The 27,256-nt window shown below is 51.1% G+C and overlaps 2 protein-coding genes across 2 annotated transcripts; both read left to right on the top strand.

Moving 5' to 3' along the window:
* Positions 1-276: 276 nt before the first annotated feature.
* Positions 277-10,806, top strand: LOC144733888 (uncharacterized). The gene is made up of 5 exons (XM_078615895.1): positions 277-350; positions 1,552-1,684; positions 6,606-6,764; positions 8,733-8,809; positions 10,619-10,806. The coding sequence occupies exons 2-5, from the start codon at positions 1,564-1,566 to the stop codon at positions 10,706-10,708; spliced, it is 447 nt and encodes a 148-aa protein (XP_078472021.1). The 5' UTR covers positions 277-350; positions 1,552-1,563; the 3' UTR covers positions 10,709-10,806.
* Positions 10,734-27,256, top strand: LOC144733908 (histone-lysine N-methyltransferase PRDM9-like). The gene is made up of 7 exons (XM_078615913.1): positions 10,734-10,812; positions 12,870-13,037; positions 13,809-14,074; positions 15,155-15,222; positions 22,173-22,435; positions 24,322-24,627; positions 27,231-27,256. The coding sequence occupies exons 1-7, from the start codon at positions 10,734-10,736 to the stop codon at positions 27,254-27,256; spliced, it is 1,176 nt and encodes a 391-aa protein (XP_078472039.1).

The following is a 27,256-nucleotide window of genomic DNA, read 5'->3' as shown; positions in this document are numbered from 1 at the left end:
CCCCCCACCCCTCCTCCCCCCCACCCCTCCTCCCCCCCACTCCGCCTCCCCCCCACTCCCCCACCCCCCACTCTCCCACCCCCCATCGCTCCCCCCACCCCCACCTCACTCCCCGCCACTCCCCCCCACCCCTCCTCCCCCCCACCTCTCCTCCCCCCCACCCCTCCTCCCCCCCACTCCCCCAACCGCCATTCCGCCCCCACCCCCTCCTCCCCCCACCCCCCACTCCCCCCCACCACCACCAATCGCCGCCATTGGCCACTCAGTGACGGTGACGTCACCACGGCGCCTGTGCCAGGCTGGGTGCACTTCGAGGCTGCCGCGTGAAGTGTCGACGGCTCGACACTGAGGTGGTGACGTCACGCGAGCGTTGTGTTTAACGATTTAACCACGTGACGATATTACGATATTAGCGTAAAAATATGAGCATTAGCTGAAGTGATGTGAATACGTTCGGATTACCTCAGTAATGTTACATTTACCTGAGGTGATGTTACCTCCCGCGAGGTAAAGTTATCTCGCATGAGGTAAAGTTATCTCACCTGAAGTAATTTTACTTTACCTGACGTAATTTTACCTCTGCCTGAGGTAAAGTTACCTCGGCCTAACGCTATATTACATCGCTTGAGGTAAAGCTACTTCACCTGAGGTAAAGTTACCTCGCCTTCCATTGCATTTCGATTATGTAACTCTGAGGTAATAATCACACGATCATTGTGTTTAACGATTACGCTAATATTACGATATGAGAATACGTTAGGATAACCTCAAGTAATGTTACATTTACCTGAGGTAACATAACCTCACCTGAGGTAAGGTTACCTCGACCTGAGCTTACCTCAGGTCGAGGTAAAGCTGGAGCTCGTTCTTCACCTGAGGACGGCTGCTTGCGTTGTGGCCGAAACGTCGTGAGAATTATTTTATTATGTTTTATTTTTATTATTTTATTACTTCCCTTTTACCGAAGTACACACACTTTACCACAACGACAAACATCCCCCGTGTAGCCTCTAACAGGCTGCTGGTGGCACACGAGGGGGTGGGTGGCCAGCACCACGCCCGGCCGCCTTTGTCTCCCCAGTGGCGATGTTCACTACACACCGCTACACCAGGAACTCATTTGAGGCCGAGTCGACCTAGGGGATGAGGTCCAGGACCGGTTCAGATGATCGTCACTGCTGTTGGTGGTGGCCGTGAGCGGGAATGGAACTGGGGTCTCTGACCGGTGACGATCTTCTGAACCGGTCCTGGGCCTCATCCCCTAGGTCGACTCAGCCTCAAATGAGTTCCTGGTGTAGCGGTGTGTAGTGAACATCGCCAATGGGGAGACAAAGGCGGCCGGGCGTGGTGCTGGCCACCCACCCCCTCGTGTGTTGTTCCGGCCTTCATAGGCGCCGCTACTCGCTCACAGCGCTTGACCCGACAGTCTGTTAAGGCCACACGGGGGATCTTAGTCTCGTATCCCTGTGACTCTGTCTCCATGTGACTCCATCTCCGTGACTGCGTCTGACCGTCGTCCGCGTCTCGTCCCTCCGTGTCTCTGCGCCTCAGCAGCAGCAGGAGATGGGCGACTTCCGAGACATCAGAGGCTTCTTCACCAAGGCCGAGTGGAGCGATCTGGCCGAGTGCGAGAAGCGGCGCTACAGGAACATCAAGCAGAACCACGCCGTCCTGCTGAACCTCGGTGGGTACGGCAGGCCGAGCCTCTTCACAACTAAACTAATTGTCGCGGTAATTATAATGATGAGACCAAAACGTCGTAGCAGAGTGGCATGCATGGGGCGCCATGGTGGCGAGATGTTAACTCCCTCATGGTCTACAGGAGGTCGTGGGTTCGATGGCGACCCTGACGATGCCTGTCATATATCTGGAGTCTGCGTGTGTCTCTCCCCGGTGAGATGTTAACTACCTCGCATGGTCCACAGGATGTCGTGGGTTCGATGCCGACTCTGACGATGCCTGTCACATATCTGGCGTCTGCGTGTGTCTCTCCCCGGTGAGATGTTAACTACCTCGCCTGGTCTACAGGAGGCCGTGGGTTTGATGCCGTCCCTGACGATGCCTGTCATATATCTGGAGTCTGCGTCTGTATCTCCACGGTGAGATGTTAACTACCTCGCCTGGTCTACAGGAGGTCGTGGGTTCAATGCCGACCCTGACGATGCCTGTCATATATCTGGAGTCTGTGTGTCTCTCCCCGGTGAGATGTTAACTACCTCGCCTGGTCTACAGGAGGTCGTGGTTTCGATGTCAACCCTGACGATGCCTGTCATATATCTGGAGTCTGCATGTGTATCTCCCCGGTGAGATGTTAACTACCTCGCCTGGTCTACAGGAGGTCATGGGTTCGATGGCGACCCTGACGATGCCTGTCATATATCTGGAGTCTGTGTGTGTCTCTCCCCGGTGAGATGTTAACTACCTCGCCTGGTCTACAGGAGGTCGTGGGTTCGATGGCGACCCTGACGATGCCTGTCATATATCTGGAGTCTGCATGTGTCTCTCCCCGGTGAGATGTTAACTACCTTGCCTGGTCTACAGGAGGTCGTGGGTTCGATGGCGACCCTGACGATGCCTGTCATATATCTGGAGTCTGCGTGTGTCTCTCCCCGGTGAGATGTTAACTACCTCTCATGGTCTACAGGAGGTCGTGGGTTCGATCCCGGTCCTCCGTGTTTTCGCTCCACATGTAGAATCAACATCACGCGTTTAACGTATTTGGCTGCTGCTATAAATGTCCACGTGGTAAGCCACTTGGTTGAGCTGTCATTTGTGGCAGCCAGGTCGCTTCTGAAAAAGAAGCCAATAGCTCAGTGGACTTCACCTGGTGAAGTAAAATAGATTTAGTTTTAGTTTCATGATTTGTTTACCTTTCCTCTACTTTGCACTCCTATCGTATTTGTGTTTTGTGTTGTTGTAACTTTCTGACTCCGTGCCCCCTATGGGACATCTGTGAAAAAGAGCTTCATAGCTCATCGGATTCATAATTCTAGTCACGTAGGTAAAAAATAAAATTAATTAAAGTACTTTTATTAATTTTAATTTAAAAAATAAAATTTATAAAAGTACTTTATTAATTTTAAAATTAATAAAAGTACTTTTATTAATTTTATTAATTTTAATTTTATTTTTTACCTACGGATTCATAATGTTGGAGAGGAAACCCACAACATTTACAAAAATAGTTTATTTTGACTTAAAACTTTCGTGACTGCAGGAATTCTTATTCTTTGGTTCTTTCGGTAAAGTGACGTAGATAGAAAAAATAAAATGTAAATAATGTGAATACAAATTTTTGAAAAAAATAACAAAAAGCACTAATGTATAGTTCAAAACTTTTGAGTTATACATTAGTCTTCTTGGTTCTTTTGGTAAAGTCACGTAGAAGGGAAATAATAAAAATATAACATAAAATACAATTATGATGTTTTATTAAATAATACAATTATAAAAATTAAACATAAAATACAATTATTGTTTATTTTATTTTATTATTTCCCTTCTACATGACTTTACCGAAAGAACCAAGAAGATGAATCACTGCAGTCACGAAAGCTTTAAATTGAAATTTGTACATTATTGTTTTTTTTACGGAGCAGTCTAATTAGTGTCTTATTTTTATAACTTTTTTATTCACTCAATTTGCATCATTTGAACTGCCTCTATGGGGAGGGTTTCCACATAACCATGAGATCTTTGAACAAACTCCGAGACAAGAAAGTTCATCTGATCAAGTCACACACATTTCTGAAGAGATGCCGTGATGCTAACGTAATACCGATCTCATTGACACTGATTTCTGCTGCAGTCACATCTTCCAATGCCAGACGAATTTTGTTCAGGGCGAGCTTGGCCCTGATCTCAGAGAGAATTAGACTGCTACGTACTGAACTAGATGTAGACAATTCTAGATTTGAAGCTTTCGTGACTGCAAAGATTCATATTCTTAGGTGTTTTCGGTTAAGTCACGTAAGTAAAACATCAAAATAAAAATAAAATAAAAAATCACGACGTTTCGGAGGCAACACAAGTCTCCGTCATCAGGTGGGACCGTCACAGCCGAATTAGCTGCATCAAGTGAAGCAATGATTCAAGATGTAATCCCTTATAAGCAAGTTGAAGGGAGGTGGAGAGGGGGGGGGGGGAGAGCTTATCAGACTGTGGTAGCCAATGAATGGAAACGGTGATCAAAGACTGCACGTAGTGCTCAACACAATGAATGGAGACGTGTCGGGACGGAAGGTGAGCGGTGATCAAAGACTGCACGTAGTGCTCAACACAATGCATGGAGACGTGTCGGGACGGAGGGTGAGCGGTGATCAAAGACATCACGTAGTGCTCAACACAATGAATGGAAACGTGTCGGGACGGAGGGTGAGCGGTGATCAAAGAACAATGAAGAGATTACTGTTAAACACTGTGAATTGAGACATGTACATCGGGCCCTCAGGATGAACGGATACTCTGACCGTACTATCCGCCAAGCGGTTTCTCCCACCACACAAAAGAAACAGCCACATGAAACTCCGACCAAAACTATCACGTTACCATACATAGCAGGCGTGACCAAAAAGATCTCCAAAATTATAAACAAACATAAGATCCAAGTCCGATTCAGTACAGTGCATAAAATCCGTGATCTGATTCCATCTGTGAAGGATGTCGTTCCTGACTTACAGTATCCTGGAGTCTACAAATTGAGTTGCATTTGTGGTGATTGCTACATTGGAGAAACAAAACGTCATGTTGCTGATCGTGTCCGCGAGCACAAGTCAGATCTGAAACACGGCAGAACTGATTCTTCGGCCGTTGCCGATCATTGCTACAACTCGGCGGGCTCTCATGAAATTGTCTTTTCCGAGACCAAGGTTCTCTGCAAACCTCCTGGCTACCATCAAAGGTTTGTACACGAAGCCATACAAATATACAAACACAGACATAATTTCAACCGTGATGATGGGTACAAACTTAGTAATCACTGGAAAGATGTTATTAACCACGCAAAAAAGACTTAATTACACTTTTTGGACCATCTTATCTGACAGGCACTATTTTAATTTACTTCACCGAGTGTTAACATCCCCAGTGTTTAACAGTAATCTCTTCATTGTTCTTTGATCACCGCTCACCCTCCGTCCCGACACGTCTCCATTCATTGTGTTGAGCACTACGTGCAGTCTTTGATCACCGCTCACCTTCCGTCCCGACACGTCTCCATTCATTGTGTTGAGCACTACGTGCAGTCTTTGATCACCGCTCCTCCTCCCTCCCGACACGTGTCCATTCATTGTGTTGAGCACTACGTGCAGTCTTTGATCACCGCTCCTCCTCCCTCCCGATACGTTTCCATTCATTGGCTACCACAGTCTGATAAGCTCTCCACCCCCCCCCCTCTCCACCTCCCTTCAACTTGCTTATAAGGGATTACATCTTGAATCATTGCTTCACTTGATGCAGCTAATTCGGCTGTGACGGTCCCACCTGATGACGGAGACTTGTGTTGCCTCCGAAACGTCGTGATTTTTTATTTTATTTTTATTTTATTTTTATTTTGATGTTTTACTTACGTGACTTAACCGAAAAAACCTAAGAATATAGATGTAGACAAGACACTCTTGACATCACACTTAACATTGATGGAAAAAAATGTCGACATCTGATTGGGAACATGTAGATAACATGACCGCTTCATCAGCCACTACAATATCAGCTAAATGTAAAGATCTGATTTTCAAGTTCAACCTCCTTTCCAAGAAGAAACCAGATGCACACATTCAAAAGTTAGACGTTGACAAGGTTGTTATTAATCTGAGTAATAGCCCAATGTTTGATGGTCTAAAGTCGGTTTTGGCTAAAGGTTTGAACTTTGCAGTCACCCCGAAACACATTCCAGTGGATGGCATTATTGCCTAGGTCGATGTCGCTCTTAAGGGTTTGGGGCACATCGCTGCAGACGTTACAAGATCTGAAATTGCTACAACCCTCAAAAGCGCTAAGATACCAGTCAGCAACATCAGTGAGGATGAACTTTTTGTGGTTTTTGATTATTTTTATTCACTTTATTTTTATTTTTCTATCTACGTGACTTTACCGAAAGAACCAAAGAATATTTACAAAAATAGTTTATTTTTTGTGTGAGTGATTTGTTTACCTTTCCTAGATTTTGCACTCCTATCGTGTTTACTGTATTGCTTGGTGTTGTTGTAGCAGCCAAATAATATAAATGAACGTAGTGGCGGTACACCGTTGCGCTGTATTAAATAATCTGCACATTTTTGGCAATCATTATTTATTTTCCTCGCGATTCGAGACCACGGTCAGAAGGATATTTCAGGGTGGTGGTGGTGGTGCGTCAAAATCAGTTGTCGTGATGCTGAAGCGGTGGGAAGATGGAACGTTACATGAGCAGCACTGAACACGAAGCTTTGCAGTCTGTTGCCGTACAGCGGCGCCCAGTCTGATGACGATCGGCTGCTCCATGCTCCAGTGGCAAGATTGGACTCCTCGTGCCCCTGTGTTACAAGGACCCGGTGTGTTGCTTTGCTGCATCGGTGTACCGCCAATACGTCCAAATAACAATGACCGACTGCCTCCTTCTTGCGCAGGGATGAACCCGGCCCAGCCCGAGTTCATGCGCGCACGCGGCAAGCGCAGGGCGAGGGGGAATGGAGCGGAGTGCGGGCGGTCGAGCGACTCCGACGAGGAGTGGACGGGGAGGAGGAAGAGGAAGGAGGTGGCGATGCACGGAGGACGAAGAGGCAAACGTAAAAGGGCGCTTGCAGACCGTGCAGAGACCCCCTGTAGACTCATGCAGAGACCCCCTGTAGACTCACGCAGAGACCCCCTGTAGACTCACAGAGACTCCCTGTTGACTCACAGAGACCCCCTGTAGACTCACACAGAGACCGCTGTAGACTCACACAGAGGCCCCCTGTAGACTCACACAGAGACCCCCTGTAGACTCACACAGAGACCCCCTGTAGACTCACACAGAGACCCCTGTAGACTCACGCAGAGACCCCTTGCAGACTCACGCAGAGACCCCCTGTAGACTCACACAGACCCCCTGTAGATTCACACAGAGACCCCCTCTAGACTCACACAGAGACCCCCTCTAGACTCACACAGAGACGCCCTGTAGACTCACACAGAGACCCCCTGTAGACTCACGCAGAGACCCCCTGTAGACTCACACAGAGACCCCCTGTAGACTCACGCAGAGACCCCCTGTAGACTCACACAGAGACCCCCTGTAGACTCACACAGAGACCCCCTGTAGACTCACACAGAGACCCCCTGTAGACTCACACAGAGACCCCCTGTAGACTCACACAGAGACCCCCTGTAGACTCACATAGAGACCCCTGTAGACTCACGCAGAGACCCCCTGTAGACTCACACAGAGACCCCCTGTAGACTCACACAGAGACTCCCTGTAGACTCACACAGAGACCCCATGTAGACTCACACACACAGAGACCCCCTCTAGACTCACTCAGAGACCCCCTGTAGACTCACACAGAGACCCCCTGTAGACTCACACAGAGACCCCCTGTAGACTCACACAGACCCCCTGTTGACTCACACAGAGACCCCCTGTAGACTCACGCAGAGACCCCCTGTAGACTTACACAGAGACCCCTGTAGACTCACACAGAGACCTCCTGTAGACTCACACAGAGACCCCTGTAGACTCACACAGAGACACCCTGTAGACTCACACAGAGACCCCTTGAAGACTCACACAGAGACACCCTGTAGACTCACACAGAGACACCCTGTAGACTCACATAGAGACACCCTGTAGACTCACGCAGAGACCCCCTGTAGACTCACACAGAGACCCCCTGTAGACTCACGCAGAGACCCCCTGTAGACTCACACAGAGACCCCTGTAGACTCACACAGAGACCCCCATAGACTCACACAGAGACCCCCATAGACTCGCACAGAGACCCCCTGTAGACTCACACAGAGACCCCCTGTAGAATCACACAGAGACCCCCTGTAGACCACACAGAGACCCCTGTAGACTCGCTTGATGAAGCTGGTTGTAATCACCAGCGAAACGTCACAGTACCATACTCGAATTGTGAATGTTGTGGGTTTACTGTCCAACACACAACTGGTTAGTGCTGAACTAGTAACTAATTGGCACGTTTTGTTTACCTGACAAACCTTACGGATTGGCTGCGTCGGGTGGTGACGGGTTTAACGACGCATTTATATTAACGCCATATAACCCAAAAAAACCTTTATTAATAATATTGGTCGCGAAATCCTACATGTTAAACTGGTTAGCAGTCTGTGCTATGAACCTGGCGACCCGGTTCGATTCCTGCTCACGGTCAACACCAGTGACGATTATCTGAACCGGTCCTGGGCCTCCCCTAGGTCGACTCAGCCTAAAATGAGTACCTGGTGTGGTGTGTAAACATCGCCACTGGGGAGACAAAGGCGGTCGGGCGTGGTGCTGGCCACCCACCCCCTCGTGTGCCGTGCCGGCCTTCATCGGTGCTCACTAACTGCACTTGCCCCTACAGTCTGTAAAGGCTATACGGGAGATCTTTGTCTTTGCATATGTTCATGCGTGTCCGCGTGTGTTCACGTGTGTGCGTGTGTTCACGGGTATCCATGTGTTCACACACATGGACGCGTGCGTTCGTGTGTTCACGTGTGTGCGTGTGTTCACGTGCGTGTGTGTGTTCACGTGCGTGCGTGTGTTCACGCAGGAGGAGGCAAGGGGGCTGCTTCACGCTGGGCCACCGTGGGAGAGTCGCACGCGAGGGCAGCTCCCAGCAAGCGCAAGGTCTCTGTGCACAGCGCACGGCACTCCTCTCGTTACAGCTGCTGCTGTTGTTGTTGTCTTTAGTTTGTTGTCCTTCACCCGCACCTCCCATTAGCGAGGTTGGCTACGTACGGTGACGAAGAAATTCAACGTACATACATACTACTAGACACTGCTATACCAGGGACGTGCGGTCAGGGGAGGCAGGCGAGGCAGAGCCTCACCTGTCATATACTCCAATGAAAATAGCTGTTAGGGGCTGTCCATAAATGACGTCACGTGATTTTTGACGATTTCTGACCCCCCCCCCCCCTCGTCACACGGCGTCACAAAAAGCCAGACCCCCCCCCTCAAATATGACGTCACAAAGCTTTGCCACCCCCCCCCCCCCAAAACAAACAAAACTTGCTTCAAATCGCTTTAAACTATTGTCATTGTAGTGCGTATTTAATGTAGCGCTGCACTTTGATGTTGTAGGAGAAAACATTTATTGAAAAGTCTATTTAATTAAGTAGAACGTGTTGTCTATATTTATTTAAAGTTGTGCATTTTGATGTGACGTCACATTTCTCAAACCCCCCCCCCCCCTTATCACACATCGTCACAAATGTCTGACCCCCCCCCCCAGGTGCGTGACGTCATTTATGGACGGCCCCTTACGAAAAGTAAAAACAAATTCCACTGATTTGTGTTATAAATGTAATATCTGTATAATTTCAATCATTACAGAGAGATAGTAACAGGCACGCGCTTATTGCCCGCGCTCCATCCAGTTTCTGAGGGGTTGCGCAATCAGAGGAGAGGCTGAGCTCGTCGCTGCCTCACCTCTCGTCTCCCTGTATTTGCAGCGGAGCTCCGCAAATTTGGCGATTTTGACTATCAAAATTATTGGAATCGTACAGAAATGACGTAACACAGATCAGTGGAAGAATCTTAATTTTCACTTTATTATTTTGTACTTTTCGTAACAGCTATTTCCATTGGAGTATAACAGGTGAGGCTGTGCCTCCTCTAACTCGCCTCACCACGGGGAGAGAGAAAAAAAATTAACCCGTAAAAACAAAGTTTTTCACTATAAATCCTTTATATGCGTGGCGGCTAGAGTCCTCTCGTCCTCTGGCTTGAGATGGCTGCCACCTATGGGTCAGATGATTGTCTGGCAGCATTAAGCAATTGGTAATTAAATATTAAAACAATTTTCCCTAAAAAGTGTAAAATTTTGGAAACATTTTTTCACGAAAATAAATTGTCACGCACAACGAGTCTGTGTGCAAAATGTCAGCTCGATTGGATCACGGGAAGTGGGTTAAAAAACGACCGAAAGATTTGCACGGTCATAAGCAAGCAAGCAAGCAAGTGAACTTAATATAAAGGATTTTAAAAAGACGAAGACTTGAAATATACTCCAAATATACATCAGCAGGCGTCAGGATTAGGATAAAACCCATGACCTCCTGCATACCAGGAGAGGTTGTTAACATCTCCTAGTCACCATGCCCCCCCTGCATGGCACTCTGGTACAACGTTTGGGCTTCTTGTTTATTAATTAGTTTAGTTGTGAAGAGGCTTGGCCTGCCATACCCACCGAGGTTCAGCATGACGGCATGGTTCTGCTTGATGTATGGAATCAGATTTACAGAATCAGAATATCAGAATCAGAATATGTATTGTACTGGAGGAATCCGATGAGGTGTCAGGGTCGAGATCGAACACGCGACCTCCTGCGTACCAGGCAAGGGAGTTAACATCTCCTAGCCACTGTTGGTCACCGCACCAACTCCGCCCCCCACACCCCTTCCGCCCCCTCACCCCACCGCCCCCTCCGCTCAGACTAAAGCGGAAGCCCTGGAGTACGTGTGGAGCATCTTACAGGGCGTGGAGGATGAGGCGCAGCAGCAGGAGGAGGAGTTCGGGATTTGAGCTGAGGGAGGTGCACAAGGCCAGGATGGCGATGTTCAGGCTGGAGCGCAGAGCCACCACCTGCAAGGAGGCCCTGAGGGTGGCGCTCCAGAGGATACGTGGAGGTGCGTAGCCTCACACTCCCCTCTATTCCCACCAGAACTCCACACTCCCCTCTATTCTCACTGGAACTCCACACTCCCCTCTATTCCCACCAGAACTCCACACTCCCCTCTATTCTCACCAGAACTCCACACTCCCCTCTATTCCCACCAGAACTCCACACTCCCCTCTATTCTCACCAGAACTCCACACTCCCCTCTATTCCCACCGGAACTCCACACTCCCCTCTATTCTCACCGGAACTCCACACTCCCCTCTATTCCCACCAGAACTCCACACTCCCCTCTATTCTCACCAGAACTCCACACTCCCCTCTATTCCCACCAGAACTCCACACTCCCCTCTATTCCCACCGGAACTCCACACTCCCCTCTATTCTCACCGGAACTCCACACTCCCCTCTATTCTCACCAGAACTCCACACTCCCCTCTATTCTCACCGGAACTCCACACTCCCCTCTATTCTCACCAGAACTCCACACTCCCCTCTATTCTCACCGGAACTCCACACTCCCCTCTATTCCCACCAGAACTCCACACTCCCCTCTATTCTCACCAGAACTCCACACTCCCCTCTATTCCCACCAGAACTCCACACTCCCCTCTATTCTCACCGGAACTCCACACTCCCCTCTATTCCCACCAGAACTCCACACTCCCCTCTATTCTCACCAGAACTCCACACTCCCCTCTATTCCCACCGGAACTCCACACTCCCCTCTATTCTCACCAGAACTCCACACTCCCCTCTATTCTCACCAGAACTCCACACTCCCCTCTATTCTCACCAGAACTCCACACTCCCCTCTATTCCCACCAGAACTCCACACTCCCCTCTATTCTCACCGGAACTCCACACTCCCCTCTATTCTCACCGGAACTCCACACTCCCCTCTATTCTCACCAGAACTCCACACTCCCCTCTATTCTCACCGGAACTCCACACTCCCCTCTATTCTCACCAGAACTCCACACTCCCCTCTATTCTCACCGGAACTCCACACTCCCCTCTATTCTCACCAGAACTCCACACTCCCCTCTATTCCCACCGGAACTCCACACTCCCCTCTATTCTCACCAGAACTCCACACTCCCCTCTATTCTCACCGGAACTCCACACTCCCCTCTATTCTCACCAGAACTCCACACTCCCCTCTATTCTCACCAGAACTCCACACTCCCCTCTATTCCCACCGGAACTCCACACTCCCCTCTATTCTCACCAGAACTCCACACTCCCCTCTATTCTCACCAGAACTCCACACTCCCCTCTATTCTCACCAGAACTCCACACTCCCCTCTATTCCCACCAGAACTCCACACTCCCCTCTATTCTCACCGGAACTCCGCAATCTGTTGTTGCTGCTGATGGAAGTCGCCACTGCTGTTGATGCTACTGCTACATGTGCTCCTGTCAGTGCTGCTGCTGGTACTGATGCAGCCTATGAACTAAACGATGTTTATTTTACCAGGGTAAGCCACACTGAGCTGTGTAGCTGTTTCTCAGAAGCGACCTGGCTAACACAAATGAGAGCTCAACGAAGTGACTTGTCATCATCATCGTCATTACGTGGACATTTATAGCTGCCAAATACTCTCAACGCGTGACGTTGATTCTAAATGTCGAGGGAAAAAACCGGAGGACCCGGAGAAAAATCTACGCAATCACGGGGAGGTATTCGCCATGATGGTTTGCACAGACAAGGAATTTACTATGGCCGGAAGGTGCATACATTCAACATGTAGGAATAAGTGGTATACAGTCTAACTATACTAAAATTACAAAGTCTAACTAATACTAAGGGGCTAAAGTATGTAAAATTGTGAATAAATGTACAATATAAAATGTAAACTAGCCGTAATATACAATCTAAAAATACAAAAATACAAATAGGGTAACATGTTGTAAACTATACAGTCGGGATGGAACCCACGACCTCCTGTAGACCATGCGAGGGAGTTAACATCTCGCCACGGAGGAGAGAGAGACACGCAGACTCCAAATATACAGCACGCTTCGTCAGGGTCGGGATGGAACCCACGACCTCCCGTATACCAGGAGAGGTAGTCAACATCTCGCCGTGTTTGCTTGCAGGCTCCTCCGTGCCGCCGGCCTCTGCCCAGGCTGTGGCGGTGTCGCGCAGCGCTCGCTCTCGCTACGGCCTGCGCCCGCGCGAGAGGAAAGTCTACACAGAGGTGGAGGAGCCTCAGGACGACGACTTCTTCTGTGAGACCCCCTGCTCCCTCTCACTCTCTCTCTCTCACTTTCTCACTCTCTCTCACTTTCTCACACTCTCTCACACTGTCACTTTCTCACACTCTCTTAGGGGCCGTCCATTAATGGCGTCACGCGATTTTGGACCCCCCTCCCCCCCATCACACGGCATCACAAAACGTCAGACCCCCCCCTCAAATGTGACGTCACAAAGCTCATTTAATATGCTTAAAATCGCTTCAAACTTTTGTCATTGTAGTGCATATTTAATGTGGCCCTGCAGTCTGATGTTGTAGGAGAAAACATTTATTAAAAAGTATTTAATTAAGTAGAATGTGTTGTCTGTGGTTCCTCACACATCGTCACAAATGTCTGACCCCCCCACCCCCCCTAGGTGCATGACGTCATTTATGGACGGCCCCTTACTCTAACTTTCTCACACTCTCTCCTATCTCTCTATTGCTCCCGCGCTCTCACTCGATATATTCCACCTGCTCCCTCTCACTCTCTCTCCCTTTCCCTCCCTCTCACATGCTCCCTTTCTCGCACTCTCACTTACCTCCCTGTCTTTTGCTCCCTCACTCAGGGATGCAGGGAGGGAGCAGGGAGGGTGACAGGGTTTACATCTCCGATGAGCGAGCTAAAGAAGTTCACAATGCAGAGAAGGGAGGGAGGCATCTGTCTGGAGCGCTCCTCACCCTCTCTCTCTCACAGTGCCACTGCTGCTGCTGCTGTTGCAACTGCGGTTCGCCCTCCTCCCGCTGCTGCTGCTGTGGCTCTCAGTCTGCGAGCTGTGCAGGGATTTCTACCTGGGGGAGTGCTCCGTGCACGGCCCGCCAGAGTTCATCGCGGACGCGGCCGTGGCCCCGGGAGTGGCCAATAGGGCCCGGCTCAGCCTGCCCCAGGGCCTCACCGTCGGCGCCTCCTCCATTGCCGGCGCCGGCCTCGGGGTGTGGAGCAACAGGAAGAAGCTGCCCAAGGGGGTGATGTTTGGGCCGTACCAGGGAGAGGTGTCTGAGGAGAACCCCGTGAGCGAGTACTGCTGGCTGGTGAGCTGCTGCTGCTGGCACTGCCACTGCTGCAGCCTCCTCCTGTTCCTACATCATCATCGTGTGTGTGTGTGGAGAGGAGGCTCGTGAAGGAGATACAGAGAAACCCATAGCTTCACACAGTCACCCACAGACTCACACAGAGACCCAGAGACTGGCACAGAGAGACCCACAGACTCTCACAGAGACCCATAGCCTCACACATTCACCCAGAGACTGGCACAGAGGAGACCCAGAGACTTTGCACAGAGACCCAGAGGCTCGCATAGAGAGACCCACAGACTTGCACAGAGACCTAGAGACTTGAACAGAGACCCAGAGACTCGCAGTGGGACACACAGACTCACACAGAGACCCAGAGACTCGCACAGAGAGACCCAGATACTCACACAGAGGCTCAGAGAATCGCACAGAGAGACCCACAGACTCACAGAGAGACCCAGAGACTCGCACAGAGACCCAGAGAATCGCACAGAGACCCACAGTCTCACACAGAGCCTTAGAGACTCGCACAGAGACCCAGAGAATCGCACAGAGAGACCCACAGACTCACACAGAGACCCTAGAGACTTGCACAGAGACCCAGAGACTCGCACAGAAACCCAAAGAGACTCGCACAGAGACCCAGAGCCCCACACAGTCACCCACAGACTCGCACAGAGACCCCGAGACTCGCACAGAAACCCATAGACTCGTACAGAGACCTAGAGACTCACCCAAATAATTTCAGAGAGACCCCCAGAATCACAGAGTGACCCATAAATTAACGTAATTATAATTTAAACTTGTAACACACAGCAAAGACGGTGGTCACCGCATGGCGCGCGCTTTTAGATGCACTTCTGCGGCCGTCTGGAAGGCTCTTCCTTCCAATATTAGAAGCCACTGGGAGCTATGTACTTTTAAATCTTGTAGATTGAAAACGCATTTCTTTAGAACTGCTTTTAGTGTTTAGTTTGTTGTCCTTCCCCCGCACCTCCGAACAGCACGGTTGACTACGTAGGGCACGAAAGAAGTTCAACTCACAGTCCAACTCACATTAATTATCCGTGAATCTGCTCGTGTGCGTGTGTGTTTCAGATTTACAAAAACAAAAAGGATCGTGAATATGTTGATGCTCAGGATGAATCTAAATCAAACTGGATGAGGTGATTCTTGACTTAAGGACCACTACACAGAGATCGGAACCACTACACACAGAGACCAGAACCACTACCCAGAGACCAGAACCACTACACACAGTGACCAGAACCACCACACACAGAGACCAGAACCACTTCACACAGAGACCAGAACCACTACACACAGAGACCAGAACCACTACACACAGAGACCAGAACCACTTCACACAGAGACCAGAACCACTACACACAGAGACCAGAACCACTACACACAGAGACCAGAACCACTACACACAGTGACCAGAACCACTACACACAGAGACCAGATCCACTACACAGTGACCAGAACCACCACACACAGAGGCCAGAACCACTACACACAGAGACCAGAACCACTACACACAGAGACCAGAACCACTACCCAGAGACCAGAACCACTACACACAGTGACCAGAACCACCACAGAGACCAGAACCACTTCACACAGAGACCAGAACCACTACACACAGAGACCAGAACCACTACACACAGAGACCAGAACCACTTCACACAGAGACCAGAACCACTACACACAGAGACCAGAACCACTACACACAGAGACCAGAACCACTACACACAGTGACCAGAACCACTACACACAGAGACCAGATCCACTACACAGTGACCAGAACCACCACACACAGAGGCCAGAACCACTACACACAGAGACCAGAACCACTACACACAGAGACCAGAACCACTACACACAGAGACCAGAACCACTACAGAGACCAGAACCACCACACACAGAGACCAGAACCACCACACACAGAGACCAGATCCACTACACAGTGACCAGAATCACCACACACAGAGGCCAGAACCACTACACACATAGACCAGAACCACTACACACAGAGACCAGAACCACCACACACAGAGACCAGAACCACAACAGAGACCAGAACCACCACACACAGAGACCAGAACCACTACACACAGAGACCAGAACCACTACACACAGAGACCAGAACCACTACATATAGAGACCAGAACCACTATACACAAAGACCAGAACCACCACACACAGAGACCAGAACCATTACACACAGAGACCAGAACCACTACACACAGAGACCAGAAGCACCACACACAGAGACCAGATCCACTACACAGTGACCAGAACCACCACACACAGAGGCCAGAACCACTACACACAGAGACCAGAACCACTACACACAGAGACCAGAACCACTACACACAGAGACCAGAACCACCACACACAGAGACCAGAACCACTACAGAGACCAGAACCACCACACACAGACCAGAACCACCACACACAGACCAGAACCACCACACACAGAGACCAGAACCACTACAGAGACCAGAACCACTACAGAGACCAGAACCACCACACACAGAGACCAGAACCACTACACACAGAGACCAGATCCACCACACGCAGAGACCAGAACCACTACACACGGAGACCAGAACCACTACAGAGACCAGAACCACTACACACAGAGACCAGAACCACCACACACAGAGGCCAGAACCACTACACACAGAGACCAGAACCACAACACACAGAGACCAGAACCACCACACACAGAGACCAGAACCACAACACACAGAGACCAGAACCACTACACACAGAGACCAGAACCACTACATATAGAGACCAGAACCACTATACACAAAGACCAGAACCACCACACACAGAGACCAGAACCACTACACACAGAGACCAGAACCACTACACACAGAGACCAGAAGCACCACACACAGAGACCAGATCCACTACACAGTGACCAGAACCACCACACACAGAGGCCAGAACCACTACACACAGAGACCAGAACCACTTCACACAGAGACCAGAACCACAACACACAGAGACCAGAACCACCACACACAGAGACCAGAACCACAACACACAGAGACCAGAACCACTACACACAGAGACCAGAACCACTACATATAGAGACCAGAACCACTATACACAAAGACCAGAACCACCACACACAGAGACCAGAACCACTACACACAGAGACCAGAACCACTACACACAGAGACCAGAAGCACCACACACAGAGACCAGATCCACTACACAGTGACCAGAACCACCACACACAGAGACCAGAACCACTACACACAGAGACCAGAACCACTTCACACAGAGACCAGAACCACTACACACAGAGACCAGAACCACTACACACAGAGACCAGAACCACTACACACAGTGACCAGAACCACTACACACAGAGACCAGATCCACTACACAGTGACCAGAACCACCACACACAGAGGCCAGAACCACTACACACAGAAACCAGAACCACTACACACAGAGACCAGAACCACTACACACAGAGACCAGAACCACTACAGAGACCAGAACCACCACACACAGAGACCAGATCCACTACACAGTGACCAGAATCACCACACACAGAGGCCAGAACCACTACACACATAGACCAGAACCACTACACACAGAGACCAGAACCACCACACACAGAGACCAGAACCACAACAGAGACCAGAACCACCACACACAGAGACCAGAACCACTACACACAGAGACCAGAACCACTACACACAGAGACCAGAACCACTACATATAGAGACCAGAACCACTATACACAAAGACCAGAACCACCACACACAGAGACCAGAACCACTACACACAGAGACCAGAACCACTACACACAGAGACCAGAAGCACCACACACAGAGACCAGATCCACTACACAGTGACCAGAACCACCACACACAGAGGCCAGAACCACTACACACAGAGACCAGAACCACTACACACAGAGACCAGAACCACTACACACAGAGACCAGAACCACCACACACAGAGACCAGAACCACTACAGAGACCAGAACCACCACACACAGACCAGAACCACCACACACAGACCAGAACCACCACACACAGACCAGAACCACCACACACAGAGACCAGAACCACTACAGAGACCAGAACCACTACAGAGACCAGAACCACCACACACAGAGACCAGAACCACTACACACAGAGACCAGATCCACCACACGCAGAGACCAGAACCACTACACACAGAGACCAGAACCACTACAGAGACCAGAACCACTACACACAGAGACCAGAACCACCACACACAGAGGCCAGAACCACTACACACAGAGACCAGAACCACAACACACAGAGACCAGAACCACCACACACAGAGACCAGAACCACAACACACAGAGACCAGAACCACTACACACAGAGACCAGAACCACTACATATAGAGACCAGAACCACTATACACAAAGACCAGAACCACCACACACAGAGACCAGAACCACTACACACAGAGACCAGAACCACTACACACAGAGACCAGAACCACTACACACAGTGACCAGAACCACTACACACAGAGACCAGATCCACTACACAGTGACCAGAACCACCACACACAGAGGCCAGAACCACTACACACAGAAACCAGAACCACTACACACAGAGACCAGAACCACTACACAAAGAGACCAGAACCACTACAGAGACCAGAACCACCACACACAGAGACCAGATCCACTACACAGTGACCAGAATCACCACACACAGAGGCCAGAACCACTACACACATAGACCAGAACCACTACACACAGAGACCAGAACCACCACACACAGAGACCAGAACCACAACAGAGACCAGAACCACCACACACAGAGACCAGAACCACTACACACAGAGACCAGAACCACTACACACAGAGACCAGAACCACTACATATAGAGACCAGAACCACTATACACAAAGACCAGAACCACCACACACAGAGACCAGAACCACTACACACAGAGACCAGAACCACTACACACAGAGACCAGAAGCACCACACACAGAGACCAGATCCACTACACAGTGACCAGAACCACCACACACAGAGGCCAGAACCACTACACACAGAGACCAGAACCACTACACACAGAGACCAGAACCACTACACACAGAGACCAGAACCACCACACACAGAGACCAGAACCACTACAGAGACCAGAACCACCACACACAGACCAGAACCACCACACACAGACCAGAACCACCACACACAGACCAGAACCACCACACACAGAGACCAGAACCACTACAGAGACCAGAACCACTACAGAGACCAGAACCACCACACACAGAGACCAGAACCACTACACACAGAGACCAGATCCACCACACGCAGAGACCAGAACCACTACACACAGAGACCAGAACCACTACAGAGACCAGAACCACTACACACAGAGACCAGAACCACCACACACAGAGGCCAGAACCACTACACACAGAGACCAGAACCACAACACACAGAGACCAGAACCACCACACACAGAGACCAGAACCACAACACACAGAGACCAGAACCACTACACACAGAGACCAGAACCACTACATATAGAGACCAGAACCACTATACACAAAGACCAGAACCACCACACACAGAGACCAGAACCACTACACACAGAGACCAGAACCACTACACACAGAGACCAGAAGCACCACACACAGAGACCAGATCCACTACACAGTGACCAGAACCACCACACACAGAGGCCAGAACCACTACACACAGAGACCAGAACCACTACACACAGAGACCAGAACCACTACACACAGAGACCAGAACCACCACACACAGAGACCAGAACCACCACACACAGACCAGAACCACCACACACAGACCAGAACCACCACACACAGAGACCAGAACCACTACAGAGACCAGAACCACTACAGAGACCAGAACCACCACACACAGAGACCAGAACCACTACACACAGAGACCAGATCCACCACACGCAGAGACCAGAACCACTACACACAGAGACCAGAACCACTACAGAGACCAGAACCACTACAGAGACCAGAACCACTACACACAGAGACCAGAACCACCACACACAGAGGCCAGAACCACTACACACAGAGACCAGAACCACAACACACAAGAGACCAGAACCACCACACACAGAGACCAGAACCACAACACACAGAGACCAGAACCACTACACACAGAGACCAGAACCACTACACACAGAGACCAGAACCACCACACACAGAGACCAGAACCACTACACACAGAGACCAGAACCACCACACACAGAGACCAGAACCACCACACACAGAGACCAGAACCACAACACACAGAGACCAGAACCACCACACACAGAGACCAGAACCACCACACACAGAGACCAGAACCACAACAGAGACCAGAACCACCACACACAGAGACCAGAACCACTACACACAGAGACCAGAACCACTACACACAGAGACCAGAACCACTACATATAGAGACCAGAACCACTATACACAAAGACCAGAACCACCACACACAGAGACCAGAACCACTACACACAGAGACCAGAACCACTACACACAGAGACCAGAAGCACCACACACAGAGACCAGATCCACTACACAGTGACCAGAACCACCACACACAGAGGCCAGAACCACTACACACAGAGACCAGAACCACTACACACAGAGACCAGAACCACTACACACAGAGACCAGAACCACCACACACAGAGACCAGAACCACTACAGAGACCAGAACCACCACACACAGACCAGAACCACCACACACAGACCAGAACCACCACACACAGACCAGAACCACCACACACAGAGACCAGAACCACTACAGAGACCAGAACCACTACAGAGACCAGAACCACCACACACAGAGACCAGAACCACTACACACAGAGACCAGATCCACCACACGCAGAGACCAGAACCACTACACACAGAGACCAGAACCACTACAGAGACCAGAACCACTACACACAGAGACCAGAACCACCACACACAGAGGCCAGAACCACTACACACAGAGACCAGAACCACAACACACAGAGACCAGAACCACCACACACAGAGACCAGAACCACAACACACAGAGACCAGAACCACTACACACAGAGACCAGAACCACTACATATAGAGACCAGAACCACTATACACAAAGACCAGAACCACCACACACAGAGACCAGAACCACTACACACAGAGACCAGAACCACTACACACAGAGACCAGAAGCACCACACACAGAGACCAGATCCACTACACAGTGACCAGAACCACCACACACAGAGGCCAGAACCACTACACACAGAGACCAGAACCACTACACACAGAGACCAGAACCACTACACACAGAGACCAGAACCACCACACACAGAGACCAGAACCACCACACACAGACCAGAACCACCACACACAGACCAGAACCACCACACACAGAGACCAGAACCACTACAGAGACCAGAACCACTACAGAGACCAGAACCACCACACACAGAGACCAGAACCACTACACACAGAGACCAGATCCACCACACGCAGAGACCAGAACCACTACACACAGAGACCAGAACCACTACAGAGACCAGAACCACTACAGAGACCAGAACCACTACACACAGAGACCAGAACCACCACACACAGAGGCCAGAACCACCACACACAGAGGCCAGAACCACTACACACAGAGACCAGAACCACAACACACAAGAGACCAGAACCACCACACACAGAGACCAGAACCACAACACACAGAGACCAGAACCACTACACACAGAGACCAGAACCACTACACACAGAGACCAGAACCACCACACACAGAGACCAGAACCACTACACACAGAGACCAGAACCACCACACACAGAGACCAGAACCACCACACACAGAGACCAGAACCACAACACACAGAGACCAGAACCACCACACACAGAGACCAGAACCACCACACACAGAGACCAGAACCACTACACACAGAGACCAACCCTGGGCCTCCCCTTGGTCGACTCGGCATCAAATGAGCACCCGGTACGGAGCGTGGTTCCAGCCACACCACCCCCACGTAGCGCCCAGTGCCGGCCCTTAATAGGCGCTCGCTAAAGGCGCCCACCCCGCCCCCGCGTCTGCCCGCGCAGGTTCGTCAACTGCGCGAGGAATGAGCAGGAGCAGAACCTGGTGGCCTTCCAGCACCGGGGGCAGATTTACTACCGCACGTTCCGTGCCGTGGGGCCCGGCTCTGAGCTGCTGGTCTGGTACGGCGAGGAGTTCGCCCAGGAGCTGGGCATCGCCTGCGAGGCCGGGCCCTCGCGACGCCGCAGCAGCAACAGCAACGAGATGGCTCCCAGGGCCACCGCCAGAGACCTGCAGCCCGTGCAGCCTCCACCAAGCGAGGAACACTGTGAGCACCGCTCACCAGAGACTAGCCACTGCTCACCAGACTATAGCCACCACTCACCAGAGATGATAGCCACCGCTCACCAGAGATGATAGCCACCACTCACCAGAGATGATAGCCACCACTCACCAGAGATGATAGCCACCACTCACCAGAGATGGTAGCCACCACTCACCAGAGATGATAGCCACCACTCACCAGAGACGATAGCCACCACTCACCAGAGATGATAGCCATCACTCACCAGAGATGATAGCCACCGCTCACCAGAGATGATAGCCACCGCTCACCAGAGATGATAGCCACCACTCACCAGAGATGATAGCCACCACTCATCAGAGATGACAGCCACCACTCATCAGAGATGACACCACCACTCACCAGAGATGATAGCCACCACTCACCAGAGATGATAGCCACCACTCACCAGATATGATAGCCACCACTCACCAGAGATGAAAGCCACCACTAACCAGATATGATAGCCTCCACTCACCAGAGATGATAGCCAGCACTCGCCAAAGATTATTGCCACCACTCACCAGAGATGACAGCCACCACTCGCCATAGACGATAGCCACTGCTCACCAGAGATGATAGGCACCACCCACACTGATAAGGTGCAAATGAGTAACTGGTGTGGTGTGTAGTAGGAGAAATGGCCACTGGAGAGACAAAGGCGGCCATGTGTGGTGCTGGCCACCCTCCCACTCGTGTGCCGTGCTGGCTTTCATAGGTGCCCGATAACAGCACTTGTCCCAAAAGTATATACAGGCTATACGGGGGTTCTTTGTCATTGTGTGTATATATAAATGGAGCCTTCTTCTTAGGTTTTTTCGGTAAAGTCACGTAGGTAAAACATCAAAATGAATGAAAATAAAATAAAATCTAAATTCACGACGTTTCGGAGGCAACACAAGTCTCCGTCATCAGGTGGGACCGTCACAGCCAGATTAGCTGCATCAAGTGAGGCAATGATTCAAGATGTAATCCCTTAAAAGCGAGTTGAGGGGGGGAGGAGAGGGAGGGGGGAGCTCATCAGACTATGGTAGCCAATGAATGGAACGTATCGGGAGGGAGGGGGGGGGCGAGGCCAAAAGGGTGGGCGACGGCGTGCAAGCGATTGTGCGCAAGCGGCTAATTACTGCACACGTCAACACAATGGAGCGATTATGCGCAAGCGGCCAACTGCCGCACACGCCAACACAATGGACAGAGAGGGGGAGGGAAGCCTTAATACACATGATAGACAAAAGAACGAAAATGCCCATGTGCTGATACGTTCCATTCATTGGCTACCATAGTCTGATGAGCTCCCCCCTCCCTCTCCTCCCCCCCCTCAATCATTGCCTCACTTGATGCAGCTAATCTGGCTGTGACGGTCCCACCTGATGACGGAGACTTGTGTTGCCTCCGAAACGTCGTGAATTTTGATTTTATTTTCATTCATTTTGATGTTTTACCTACGTGACTTTACCGGAAAAAACCTAAGAAGATGATTCCTTGCAGTCACGAAAGCTTCAAATCTAGTATAAATGGAGCCCCCTGCACTACGAACCCGGCCACCTGAGTTCGATTCCCACTCACGGCCAACGTCAGTGGTGAATATTTAGGCCTCCTCTAGGTTGACTCAGCCCCAAATGAGTACCTAGCCTCAACGTGGAAACATCGCCACTGGAGAGATAAAGGCGGCCGGGCCTGGTGTTGGCCACCTACTCCCTCGTGTGCCATGCCGGCCTTCATAGGTTCTCGCAAACAGCACTTGCCCAACAGTCTGATATGGCTGTTGGGGACCTTTACCTTTGTATGTACACACACACGTGTGCAAGAGTGTTCATGTCTCGGTGTTGGTGTTTGCGCGTGTGTCTTGTGCCTCTGGGATGATGAAGGTGGAGTGGGTGTGGAGGTCACAAGGCTGCCGTGTCCTGCCTGCAACCGTCAGTTCATCTGCCGCTCTAGTCTACAGCATCACGTGCAGAGGAGACACGCCACTAAGCCCAGTAACAAAAGTCATCAGTGTGACCAATGTCCATACAGCACAGACTACAAGGGTAACTTGAAGATACACCAGAGAACACACACGGGAGAGAAGCCGTTCAAGTGCACCGTGTGTGAGAAGGCGTTTTCACAATTAGGAACTCTTCACAAACACCAGAGAACACACACGGGAGAGAAGCCGTTCAAGTGCACCGTGTGTGAGAAGGCGTTTGGACAACTACCACATCTTCAAACGCACCAGAGAACACACACGGGAGAGAAGCCGTTCAAGTGCACCGTGTGTGAGAAGGCGTTTGGACAACTACCACATCTTCACAACCACCAGAGAACACACACGGGAGAGAAGCCGTTCAAGTGCACCGTGTGTGAGAAGGCGTTTGCACATTTACAACATCTTCACAGCCACCAGAGAACACACACGGGAGAGAAGCCGTTCAAGTGCACCGTGTGTGAGAAGGCGTTTGCACATTTACAACATCTTCACAGCCACCAGAGAACACACACGGGAGAGAAGCCGTTCAAGTGCACCGTGTGTGAGAAGGCGTTTGCAGACCCATCACATTTTCACAGGCACCAGAGAACACACACCGGCCAGAATGCATTTTCTCATTCCCGTGGAAACAGAAAAGTCAGCCATCCTGAGCAAAAAGCGCACAACGCCGAGCTGTAAATTAGTTTTAAACAACAGGTCACGTGACTAGCCGAGGCTGTGCCACTCATGAAACTGATTTTGAATGTGAACACGGAAACCTACGGATCCTCCTACACCTGCCTCACACTCTGTGGGGGGTGGGAGATTAAACCGACCCGGCCACCCCTCGATTGCAAGTGCGGAGTTCTAGGTCCTAACCACTGCACGTCCCCCCCACCCCCATCACCTGGGGGTCCCTGTGTGTGTGAGTGTGCAGAGTCCCCCGTGCAGAGCTGCACTGTTGTTACCCTAGAGGGGGGCACCGCAGGGCGATCCACCTACAGACACCCCAGTCTGCACATCTCCCGCCGGTCTCCATGCGCACCGCGTGCCATCTCGTAGCCCTGCCCCGTGCGACGTACGTACAGTACGTACAGTACGTACCCATCCAGCGGTAGACTGAACCGCGGCCGATGACGAAGGTGGCATCCGCTCACAAATCTCCGAACACTCAGTCCAGAGGTCGCAACCGGGTACCCGATACCCGTACCCTACCCGATACCCGGCCGGGTACGGGTAGCCGTTTGCGACGCTGGTGCGGCCGGGTACGGGTAGCCGTTTGCGACGCTGGTGAGGCCGGGTACGGGTAAGGAATCAAAACCCGTTTGCGACCTCTGACTCAGTACCGTAGCCCCGATCCATCGCTTGCGCGATATTTACTTTGCTGCTGAGAGGAAAGCTACGAGGAGGAGGTGGGGTGGGTGTTGCAAGGAGAGGACATCTGTGGAACGGCTGGAGATCTGCGGAGAAGAGCTTCATAGCTCATCGGATTCCTGCGGTCTGAAAAAATATTCTGGGATGGCGTTGGAGGGGGGGGGGGGTGTAGGTTTGAGTGGGGCATCTGCACTTGGATCACCCTGCGTGTTGTTGCTGCCTCCCCCGTTGAAAATGTTCCCAGCGTGAACTTCACCCTTTGCCGTCGCGACGACGCCGCGCGCCGTGCGTGAACGTCGTCGTCGGAACAAAACGTAGTAAAAACTAAAGTAACTTTATCGGTACCGAGGCTCCCACAGGGCCACGCGGGGCAGGGAGTGTGGCACAGTTTTGGCGCCGGCTAGCGCAGAGTGGCGGCGGTCGTGTCGCTACGCTTCTCTCCGGTGAGCAAACGACGTCTTTATAACAACAGCAATGCTGCTGCTGCTGCCACTGCTGCGCCTCTCTAAATAGAATTAACGAGGGTGAGTGGCTCGCTCGTTTCGCGGGATTCTGCAGTGAACGGTGGCACCCACCCCGTGAACGGTGACACCCACCCCGTGAACGGTGACTCCCACCCTGTGAACGATGACACCCAGCCCGTGAACGGTGACACCCACCCCGTGAACGGTGACACCCACCCCGTGAACGGTGACACCCACCACGTGAACGGTGACACCCACCCCGTGAATGGTGACACCCACCCCGTGAACGGTGACACCCACCCCGTGAACGGTGACAACCACCCCGTGAATGGTGACATCGTGTGAACGGTGACACCCCGTGAACGGTGACACCCACCCCGTGAACGGTGACACCCCATGGGTGGAAAAAACCCGATTTTTCCAGCGGCAGGCATCGGGTTTTTTCTTTAATACAATTAAACCCGATTTCGGGGAATTAAAACCTGGTTTAATGAATACAAAACTCTGATAGGCTTCGGCTGCTTCCTCGTCGGTGCTGCTATCGTACTCGGGGTCGTCGGGCACGGGGTAGTCGTAGAATGCGGTGGGCAGGTTGGTCTTGATGAACACGAGCTTCTCCATAATCGTGGGCGCCAGTGAGTTCCTTAGCTTGGAATGGATGAAGCCCATCGTTGAGAAGTGCGGTTCTTCAATTAGAACCAATTAAACCGGATTTCTCCCAATCTTAGATGATCGGGTTTAATATAAAAAGACAATTAAACCCGATTCTAAAAAACCCGACTGTGCCACCCTTGTGACACCCACCCCGTGAACGGTGACACCCACCCCGTGAACGGTGACACCCACCCCGTGAACGGTGACACCCACCCCGTGAACGGTGACACCCACCCCGTGAATGGTGACACCCACCCCGTGAACGGTGACACCCACCCCGTGAATGGTGACACCCACCCCGTGAACGGTGACACCCACCGACCCTGCAACTCTGCAGACGTCTCGGACGCGGGAAAGGGTTGA

Source organism: Lampetra planeri, chromosome 48, assembly GCF_965212315.1.
Source record: "Lampetra planeri chromosome 48, kcLamPlan1.2.h2, whole genome shotgun sequence".
Classification (NCBI taxonomy): Eukaryota; Metazoa; Chordata; class Hyperoartia; order Petromyzontiformes; family Petromyzontidae; genus Lampetra; species Lampetra planeri.
This window is presented reverse-complemented; position numbering and strand designations above follow the sequence as displayed.